General features: G+C 38.3%; 1 protein-coding gene across 4 annotated transcripts in view; it reads left to right on the forward strand.

Moving 5' to 3' along the window:
* The window catches only part of npnta (nephronectin a), a 53367-nt gene that overhangs the window by 8687 nt on the left and 33343 nt on the right, over nt 1-11337 (forward strand). For 2 of the 4 annotated variants that reach the window (XM_016470346.1, XM_016470363.1), the window contains exons 2-3: nt 2261-2361; nt 8355-8405. In XM_016470346.1, coding sequence (XP_016325832.1) covers nt 2261-2361; nt 8355-8405 — 152 coding nt within the window. The remainder of the gene's footprint in view (nt 1-2260; nt 2362-8354; nt 8406-11337) is intronic. The other 2 variants (XM_016470355.1, XM_016470369.1) reach the window with 1 other exon arrangement.

The raw sequence follows: 11337 nt of genomic DNA on the forward strand, positions 1-11337 counted from the left end.
TGTGTGTGTGTGTGTGTGTGTGTGTGATTAAATGTATGTTTCAGGTGAGATATAGTGGAGTGACAGGCAGGAGCCTGGACTCAATCCTCTTAACATGCGCGCAGTGTCTTTAGAGGCGTTCTGAAGTCTCCTCTCCCTTTCTGAGCTGCACGCGCAAACATTTTCCCTTCAGCCTGTCACTCTCATTTAGTGCTACCATCACAGTTTCTTACTGGAGTGACTGGCAGCAGGACGGCCCGCATTAGCATTTTCACTGCCTTACCATCCAGAGTAACCGAAGCCGATGCAGCATGTGGGCAAAATTCACAATTCAGGTCCTGTCTCACTTGTGTAACATGCAACTTATAGAACTGGGTGATATTTCTTGTGATGATTTAAAAAATATATAACAATGCCTAGTAGATTAAATTACCTATCTATCTATCTATCCGTCCATCCATCAATCTATCATCTATCTATCTGTCTGTCCATCTGTCCTTCCTTTGAACTATAATCTATCTATCTGTATGTTTGTCCGTCCATCCATCAATCTATCATCTGTCTATCTGTTTGTCCATCCGTCTGTCCATCGATCTATCATCTATCTGTCCATCCGTTCATTGATCTATCATCTTATCCATCAGTCCGCCCATCCATCAATCTGTCATCTATGTTTGTCCGTCTGTCCATCAATCATATATCTGTTCATCCACCCGTCAATCTATCATCTATCTATCTGTCCATCTGTCCGTCCATCCATCGATCTATCATCTATCTGTCTGTCCATCTATCCACCCGTCAATCTATCATCTATCTATCTGTCCATCTGTCCGTCCATCCATCGATCTATCATCTATCTGTCCGTCCGTCTACCCATCCGTCCATCCACTGATCTATCATCTTGCCTATCTGTCTGTATCTGTCCGTCTGTCTATCTGTCTGTCTGTCTGTCTGTCTATCTGTCTGTCTGTCTGTCTGTCTGTCTGTCCGTCCGTCTGTCCGTCTGTCCGTCTGTCTGTCTGTCTGTGTCTGTCAGTCTGTCTATCTGTCCATCTGTGTCTGTCCATCTGTCCGTCCATCCGTCTATCCATCTATCCGTCTATCCGTCTGTCCGTCCGTCTGTCTGTCTGTCTATCCGTCTATCCATTTAAGGCTGTGAATTTGGCACATTCTAGCACATTTGCAAGTCATGAGGTAACTTCTATTGTTCCTGTTGTCTTATCCATTGCATCAGTCAGCCAGTGAGGTTTTATATATTCACAAAGCTTCCGTTGTACTCAGTGACACAGGTGCTGCAGATAAGACCACTGTGAGTTATCATTGTGCTGTACCACACCAAAGGCAGATGTTCTCGTATGTTGATGCTGGATACACACACAGAGCACAGATAAGATGAAGTCTGTCTGTGCTCCTGCTGCCTATAGCTAGAGGGAAGTTATGGGAAATAAGAATGATGTTCTTAGAAGGAGATATGTTACAATGTGAGCGAACAATACAGATTTTTGGAAAATATCATTCTTGGAAACAACAGTGAAGGGCCGTTTAAAACCGATTTTTCCATAAAATGGAAAATAAAGGTACAGCTGAAGTGCTTTTGAATCTGAGAGTTTCTTGGCAGCGCACACTGGGATTACAGATTTCTTTTTTTTTTCACCAGCAGCGCTCCAAATGTTTTTGTGAAGAAGTAAAACCTTTTAAGGTCTGTGAAAATAAGCAAAAGTGAATGTACACAGGTCAAATGACGTAACATAAATGGATCATGGGTAATAGATACAGGGAAAGCACAGCACACAACCTAAAATTAAACTTCTACTTAATACGCCTGGCCGTATTTAAACAGAGAGGACAAAATAAGAGAGAAAATTAACTGAGCTGGTTATTTTCAAATATAATGTATTTAAAACATTCTCAGTTTTTTTTTTTTTTAATTGTGAATATTAAAATAATTGTTTTATTTAACCCTTTACTGAAGTTTCAGTGATTCTTCCTTGCATATGTATATGAGCATTTATAAACAATATATTGCATCATCTCTTAAAAAATGTAAAAACGTTTTGTGGTAACTTTTCAAGTATTTGAATGGATGGATAGATAGATAGATAGATAGATAGATAGATAGATAGACAGACAGACAGACAGACAGAGACAGATAGATAGATAGACAGACAGACATACAGACAAAGACAGACAGACAGATAGTAATTCTTTGGCAATGTTATTCCCATGTAACTGATTTCTGTGCAGTGATTGGTCAAGGTCTGATCAAACTGTGTCCTGACAGGTGGCCCAGACAGATGGCCTCGTCCAATGGGCTGTGTCGATACGGCGCCCGCATCGATTGCTGCTGGGGTTGGACACGTGTCTCCTGGGGCCAGTGCCAGCGTGAGTAACTGCTGCTTTAGGGGTGAACAGTGCTGTGGGGGGCCAGCTAAGGGTGCTTCTATACTTCCATTATGCTGTAACCTTCTTTTAGCCACTTAACAACAGCACAGCAAGTCACCAGTTGTCATTTATGAAATTTTCATTTTCATACCTTAACAAAATTGAACAAAACCTCTATGGACAATATTCTGTGCTAAGTTTGGCATAATGTTTTACATACTGATTTACAGGATCCATTTGATTCCAACACAAACTGTAGAATGAATTGGTGACTTGTAATGCCCTCACTGAAGTGGTAGCTGCAAGGTCAGGTCACATGGCTGAAAATAAGCAAGACTACATCCCTGGACATAATGCGTCTGAATTTCATGCTAACTAACTGGGTTAGTCGTAAGAAAATACCTGCCAGTTGTCCGCTTTGTCTTTGAGATATTCTGCATGACACCCAATATTATGTGGTTCAGTCATTTGGAATAATTAAAAGGTACAATGAGCAGTTGCTGCAACAGCACCACATTCCTGCAGGATTAGTTTGAGGTCTAAAAAAGACATGGAAGTCGACTCATGTATTGAAAAAAAAACAAAGACTTAGAAAATGAAAGATTTTTGTACAATAATAGGAAAGCTTAGGGAAAAAAAAATAAATAAAGAAAAGTAAATAAGATAAGAAATTATTAAAAATGATAAAAAATGATCACATTATTATTATTAACCTAAATAGAAATGACAACAGCATTCTTATTCTCATTCTTATTCTATAAGTTAAATGTTGTTTGTGATTGCATTACCCATAATGCCCTTAAGTATTAAAAATGATAAAAAATGATCACATTGTTATTATTATTAACCAAAATGTAAATACAAATAACAACAGCATTATTATTATTATTATTATTATATAAGTTAAATGTTGTTTGTGATTGCCTTACCCATAATTCCCTTAAGGTAAGTATTAAAAATGATAAAAATGATCACATTGTTATTATTATTAACAAAATGTAAATACAAATAACAACAACAGCATTATTATTATTATTATTATTATTATGTTTTTTTATTGTTGGTGTTGTCATTTTTATTTAAGTTAAATGATGTTGTTTGTGATTGCATTACCCATAATGCCCTTAGTTGGAGCTAGTGTGGTTTGTGCCAGATCTGTAATGTGAGATCCCTAAAGAAAAGTGCATTCATCTCACACTAGAAGTGATGAGGCCTCTCAAATCTTACACCGCATTAATCACATAATGGTTTTCAAGTACGGATTAGCTCATTTTATTGCGTTATCATGGAATCAGAGGATGTGCTTCCCCTGCTCATATTAATAGCGTCTCATGCTTCATTTATCAGCTTCCATATGTTCGCTACAAATCTAAAAATGATACAGCATGCTTCTGAGTGAATGTTTGACCGTATCACCAACTGGAAGCAGCCTAGTGATGATTCATGCTATTCCGTGATGCATGATGATATTAGTGGGACAATGTATCGGGCAGCCTGACAAATGCGAGATTCTCTGCATGGCTTGTGCACTTGATAGCCCAGCTGTTGCCTTTGCCACAGAATTGCAGTTTGTCTGGGGGCCACATGCTGAGGGGCTCCAAAAGCTAACGCTGATGCTTCTATGCTTGTAGATTGCCATCGTTTTGACCATATTTTGTAACATGAAGCAATGTTTTCTTTGTGTGACTGTGTGCGGATGTGTGCAAATGTCTCTCACACTTCACATGGCCGAGGTACGCCTTGGTAAATTTGGTATTCTTCGCCCATCAAAGACTGTATTATATGAGTATGCCTGACACAGATGGCTAAGAATGGTAATTGGAAGTAAATAAATATGCACAATGGGCGGCAAACCGACCGATTCTATCCTCAATCACGGACGACAAGGCTGCCAGCGGTTGAACTCGCAATTTTGGCAGAGAATAGAAAGTGCGCGGGGGGACGCCGAGGGCTCCATCATGACTGATTACGGGATCGCTGCATCTCACATCTTTGATGAAATTGCTGCGGTTTGTTTTGGCCGGGGTGAAGATACACATCGAGAATGAAGGCCGTAATGAATGCATCCCCGAACACAGACTCCTCTGGGAAAGTGAAGTGCTCGGCTCCGAAATGCTTTTCAAATATTCATCCAGTCAAAGGTTTCACTAGGTGCCGCAGTCATATCTGGCTCCATTCACACCGCAATAACAGGAACATGAAGCTGCAATATTTGACTTTCTCCAAACAGCTGGTTTAGGGGGCAGCCCTGGGATTCGTGGGCTGAATTGGTGATTAAGATTAGACCTCGCACAGCCGAAATTAGATTCCCCACTCATAACACCCTAATCATCTAGAGTTAACAAGATCTCAAGCTGAGGATGAATTTTGATGAAGTTCCTTCCTGTGTGGTGAAATATCTGAAGGATAAAGGCGTCGGGACATCTTGGACTGTAATCTCTCTCTCATTCTCTCTCTAAAAGCTGGATTTTAAAGGAAAGTTGCAGGTTCAATACAAGTTAAGCTCTATCAACGGCTTTCATGGCATAATGTGGATTACCACAGAAGATCATTTCGACTCGTGCCTCAGGTTAAAAAAAGAGCAAAAATCATAGTTACACTGCAAGTCCATAAGGACAGGCAGTCTACATTAAAACATGTATATTATCGGTTTAAAAATTAGGGGTTAGTATTTTTTTTTTCTTCAGTTGGTCAAAAGTGACAATGAAGTTAAATTTTTTTTTTTTAATCCATCAAAGAATCATCAAAGAACAAAAATATTAAGCAGCACAACTGTTTTCAGCACTGATAATAAAAAGAAATGTTTCTTGAGCAGCAAACCAGCATGATTTCTGAAGGATCGTGTGACACTAAAGTCAAGTCAAGTCAAGTCAAGTTTATTTGTACAGCGCTTTTCACGATACAAATCATTGCAAAGCAACTTCGTCTCCGTCTGCCGCAGCTTGGTGTCGTTAACCCCCGCTTGAAGCACGACCGCTCCGGGGCTCTCCTCGCCCTTCAGGATCGCGGGTACCTGCGCAGAAACATTGAGAACAGGAGCACCAGGGAAACAGTGAGTGTGCACTTTACCTTCAGCTAACGTAGCACGGACGTGCCGGACGATGGAGTCTCCGATGATCACAGCGTCGCGTTCCGTCTCGCGGAGGGGAGCGAAGCGGTTCCGGGTGGAGATCTCGAAGACTGGAGGCGGCGGAGGGGGAGAGGTCGTCGCCCGGGGCCTGGCTCGCGTCTTCCGTGGGGGATGCACCCAGGGTACGTGGTGTCCCGGCGCCGGAGTGAAGGACATCTGAGAAGATCGCGTTCTGGGTGCACCGGGCCTGTGCAGAGAAACACACGGTGTAGAGGTGGTGGGAGAATTAGCAGCGCGCTGTATACTTACCTCGGACTTGTGAGCGTCAGCCTGGGATGTTTCCAGCACGGCTCTCCGCTCGCTCAGCTGGTTCTGCCTCTCCACCAGCTCGCGGATCTGCTTCTCCACGGCCTCCAGCTGTCCTCACGTGCTGTCCTCACCTGCACTCAAAGGTAGACACACATCCGCCATTAAAGCAAGTAACAGTGAGTAAAACAATGGTAATGTGTGTGAATAGAGTATTAGTAATGTAAGCGAGATTAGCGGCAACCACGCTGGCAATGCTAGCGGGCTATTTGCTAATAGCGGACTCGGGAAATCAAAATAAAACTAGTGATAACAAGGCGCTCTGATTGTTTTTGTTGTAGAATACGATAGGGGATATATTCACACGTTATAGAAACGAAAATTATGGTATATAAAATTGATTTTAAACTAAAAAAAAAAATTGACGATAAAGAATTAACTTGACGGAGCTCAAACTCAAAAAACACGGCAGAAACAAACAGGAAGTTTAACTTTCCTGGAAAGTTAAACTTTCTAAAGAAAGGAGTAATGATGCTGAAAACTCTGCTTTGCATCACAGAAATCAATTACATTTGAAAATATATTAACATAGAAAACAGATATTTTAAATTGCAATAATATTTCACAATACTAATGTTTTTACTGTATTTTTAATCAAATATATGAAGTTTTTGTGTTGCTAAATCAGGTAATAATTTGTGTTAGTGCTTTAACATGAATAAATCCTGAATGTTGACCAGCTTCACTTCATTGAAAATGTTTCACTTTAACTGAGACTTTTCTGCTTGAACAGAAGAATGCGGCTTATCTGAACACCCTTTAATAATCAGAGTTTGGTGAATCCAAATTTGAGCTCCAGTTAATATCAGAACAAGGTAATCATTCAGTTTCATGGTATATATCAAAGTACTGTGGTATCTTTTCAAGAGTAATGTAAGCTGTGGGAGTGGCCATCACTGCTGTTGCCAAAAGCATCAGTTAATTAGAATTAATTGGCCCTCATGAGGATCGGTGAGGTCAGGCAGGACAAGGTGGGTGATGGTATCAGAGAACAGGATCTGCAACACCAACTATACTGTTCCTAAGCTGCTCCTAAAATACCAGCTCAGCAAAGTATTACTCAAATGTGTGAGCATCAGTGGTTCGCAGGGGAGTGAGAAACTGCAAAGAAACCTTTGTTACAGAGGCAGTCCCGCCTGGGCAAGAGAGCATAGAACTAGAGGAGTGCAACTCTGTTTTGTGGACCTTTGAAGACCTTTTTTTTTTTATTTTGGAAACAGTTTGAGCATTGTTGGACAGTGCTCTGATATAGTGTTTTGCACTTTGCAACACATTTAATGAATTATATGAAATATGTACTTTATATGTGTCTAAATATTAAGAAATTCAGATGTTTGGGTTGGGTCTTTTTTAATGTTTTTGAAAGAAATCTCTAATGCTTATAAGCATTAAAAATACAGTAAAAACAGTAATATTGTGAAAATATTATTACAATTTAAAATAACTGTTTTCTATTGTGACCCTGGAGCACAAAACCAGTCTTAAGTCGCTGGGGTATATTTGTAGCAATAGCCAAAAATACATTGTATGGGCCAAAATTATCGATTTTTCTTTTATGCCAAAAATCATTGGGATATTAAGTAAAGATCATGTTCCATGAAGATATTTTATAAATTTCCTACTGTAAATATATCAAAACTTAATTTTTGATTAGTAATATGCATTGCAAAGAACTTCATTTGGACAACTTTAAAGGTGATTTTCTCAGTATTTTGATTTTTTTGCACCCTCAGATTCCAGATTTTCAAATATCTCGGCCAAATATTGTCCTATCCTAACAAACCATACATCAATAGAAAGCTTAATTATTCAGCTTACAGATAATGTATAAATGTCAATTTCAAAAATTGTCATAAAATTGACCCTTATGACTGGTTTTGTGGTCCAGGGTCACATATTTTAAAATGTAATTTATTCTTTGATGCAAAGCTGAATTTTAGCATCGTTACTTCAGTCTTCAGTGTCACATGATCCTTTTGAAGTTATTTGCTGCTCAAGAAACATTTCTTATTATTATAAAATACAGCTGTGCTGCTTAATATTTTTATTTATTTATTTATTTATTGAGGATTCTTTGGTGAATGCAAAGTTTAAAGAACAGTGTTTATTTGAAATGTGTATTTAGTGCCACTTTTGATCAACTGAATGCATAAAAAAAATATTGATTTCTGTAAAAATATATATATATACTGACCCCAAACCTTTGAAAGGTATGCAGGTATGAGGCACTTTACCATCAGCATGTCAAAGATTTTAAGTATAAAATAAATTAATACATAACTAAATAAGACTCTCTCTCTCTCTCTCTCTCTCTCTCTCTCTCTCTCTCTCTATATATATATATATATATATATATATATACTGTATATATTCCATTAATACAGTATGAGAACATGTGAAATGTGAGTGACATAAGGCTTTGTGTATGTGTGATTGTATGTTTTGCATTTGCAATGCTTGTCCATCAGCATGGCTCCCATGTAATGTTTTCATCTCACATTTAGACCAAGCTTCTTTTTTTCCCCTTTTTTTTTTTGTCTGGCCGTTTGTTTTGCAGCTCTCTACGTCTTAACCCGCAGAGTATTCGGGATAAGGTGCCAACCCCAAGGTTAGCACCACATCATATTTCCTTTGCAATCTTCTTGCCTGAGCGTCATTCAGAGCATGCATCCGCTGAATCCTGAGTTCCCGTTTATTTATAGTCCCCCACACGCGCTTCTCCTTTGAGAATATCCTGATATCCTGTGAACACTTCACACCTGGTCCTGCCACCATATGAATATCTGGACCCTCTAGGATATTTGGATATCACTGTTTATATTCACTTATTTGTTTTCTCCCCAAAGTAAACCTCAAAGGACCTCACATCAAGAGTGTTTTTGGTCGTTTTAATACTTTTATTTAGAGCAGGAGAGAGAGAGGACAGGAAATGGAGAATGGAAACAGGAATTTTTGCAAACTTGCATCACCCATAGAGCAGCTAAATGTCATCCATCTATTTTTTTGTGGATAACTTAGAATGGATAACACATGACCAAAGCAAAAACAAGAAGAAGGGGAAAAAATATTTGTTCTGTAAAGAAGATTAAGACATGATTTTGTAGTGGTAGAATTTTTTTAACATGAAAGTTAAATATATTAATAATTAGTGCTGTCAAACGATTAATCGCGATTAATCGCATCCAATAATTTAAATAAATAGATTATATTAAATATTAATAAGTGATATGAGTGAATTATATATGTATTACACACACATTTTTATATAATTTCTTTATTCACGGCTATACATTATTTTTATTTATTTTATTTATATTTAATTTTATTTATTTATTTACATATTTTAGGGTAATTGTAGTGATTTTTTCTGTTTAAGATATATACAATTTAATAAATGGTAATATACACACACTTTTTTTTTTACAGAAAATTAAATAAAAAAATTATATTAAATATTACGAAATGATATGAGTGAATTATATATGTATTGCACACAAACATTTGTATATAATTTATTTATTCATGTCTATAAATTATTTTCTTATTTATTTTATGTCTATTTAGTTTTATTTATTTATTTACATATTTTAGGATGGTAGCTAGTATTTTCTGCTAAAGGTAAATACAATTCAATAAATAAATGATATATATATAGAGAGAGGGGGGGGGGCTCTAGGGTACCCATATATATAGTCATTTTGTCATTTATTTCTTCATTTATTTATTTAATCATTTAGTCATTTATTTATTAATTAATTTATTCATTCATTATTAATTTATAGAATGATCTATATGTATCTAAACAAAGTCAACATTTAAAATCACTCAAATATCTGAGGGTGACATTACAGCTCTGGCACAAACCACTAGGCTAGGGCTTTGCAAGGTTTATTGATTTTTCCTACTCCTACTAGAGAAATCATTATTAGCCTTTCAAATTCCGACTTATTCCGAATCTTATTTTCATCAAATTCACCAATTACTCTTTCTGGCGTATGTCTCTGAAGCTGCCGTCCGCTCATGCGTCATCAGAGCGATGATAGGTATGCTATGCCGAGAATGAAAGTCTCCGGGGATGGAGGAGCACTTGTGCCGAGCGTTTTGAAGCCAGCGGGACCGTTTGATGTGGTTTGTCAATAACGGTTACTTCCCTTGGCCCATTTCGCCTGTGGTTTGCGTTCCAAGTGCCGGCATTCACTGAACCGGACCGCAGCAGATAGATTTCCCTTTAAAGCCCCTTCCTTAAGCTCTTCATTCGTCAGCACTTAAAAATATAACCAATGCCTGTGATCGCACGGCATCCCACCTGGATTAATCCACGATTTCATCACATTTGATAACTGTCTGGCCGGCGAGATAAGGCAGCTGCCCGGATAAACTCTCAATGTCAGAGATCTCTGCCTCTTTCCTTGTTTGTCTCCTGCCAGCTTAGGCTTTACCGCCAAATTAGGGCCCGTGTTTGTCCTTTTGTGTTTTAAACTCAGGGTTTGATCTTACTGCTCAACCTCCATATTGAATAACGCAGGTTAAAACCGAGGTGAACATGTACCTTTGATTAGCTTCCTCAGTCTAATAAGGTAGAATGAGACGGGTTGATTCTTATCGCGCTATTTTTTGCCAGAGTGGGCTAATGCCTTTCTGCCTTCATGCAGTTTGAACAGGATGAAAATAGACGTGTGTCTTTAATCTACTGTACACACCAGCAGGATCTAGTCTTGCATTCACCATCTGGGGTCCAGTGGGTTTTAAATTGAAAAGACCTCAAAGGTTTAAGTCTTAGTCATATTGTCACATGTTTGTGTATTTGTGATGTATTCTTAGCTCCTCTCTCATTGTGAGAATGGCACCAGTGAGGAAAATGAACAGCTCTGATAGGCCTCCATAATTGGAGACTCAATGAAGCTTTGAATGAAAATTAGTCTCAGCTGACTGCAGACTCGGCTATGAACCAGCGCTGAGTGTTCTGCTGTAAGCCTGGTCTGGTCTGGTCTGGTCCAGTCTAATGTCACAGACGTACAGCAGCTGCTGCTTTGTGTTGCAGTGTACAGATCAAACTGTGCACACTCAGTCCCCACAGAATGAGACTGCAAATAAGTCTGGAAAATATGTGCTGCACTCAGGGCCGTTTCTAGGCATAGGTGAGCTAGGCGGTCACCTAGGGCGCCACCAGCTGAAGGGGCGCCAGTGAGCGCACGTACTGGAGGGATTTCGCCTAAGGTGTCAAATTGGCTAGAAACGGCCCTGGCTGCACTGCAGGTGATAAAGTAGTTAGGCTAAATCAGAAACCTTTTTTGAATACACTACCAGTCAAAAATGTTTAATAATTATTTTTTTTTAGTGTTGTTGAAAAAAGGTTGCGTTTATTTAATCAAAAATACAGTAAAAACTGTAATATTGTGAAATATAAATTAGTTTTTGTTGCTTAACATTTTTGTGGAAACTGTGATAAATTATATATATTCAAATAAATTTTTTTTTATTTTATATTGTAATAATATTCCACTATATTACTGCTTTTTTTTTGTTGTTGTTGTTGTTGT

This window comes from Sinocyclocheilus anshuiensis, unplaced genomic scaffold (genome assembly GCF_001515605.1).
Source record: "Sinocyclocheilus anshuiensis isolate Anshui unplaced genomic scaffold, SAMN03320099.WGS_v1.1 scaffold469, whole genome shotgun sequence".
NCBI classification, from domain to species: domain Eukaryota; kingdom Metazoa; phylum Chordata; class Actinopteri; order Cypriniformes; family Cyprinidae; genus Sinocyclocheilus; species Sinocyclocheilus anshuiensis.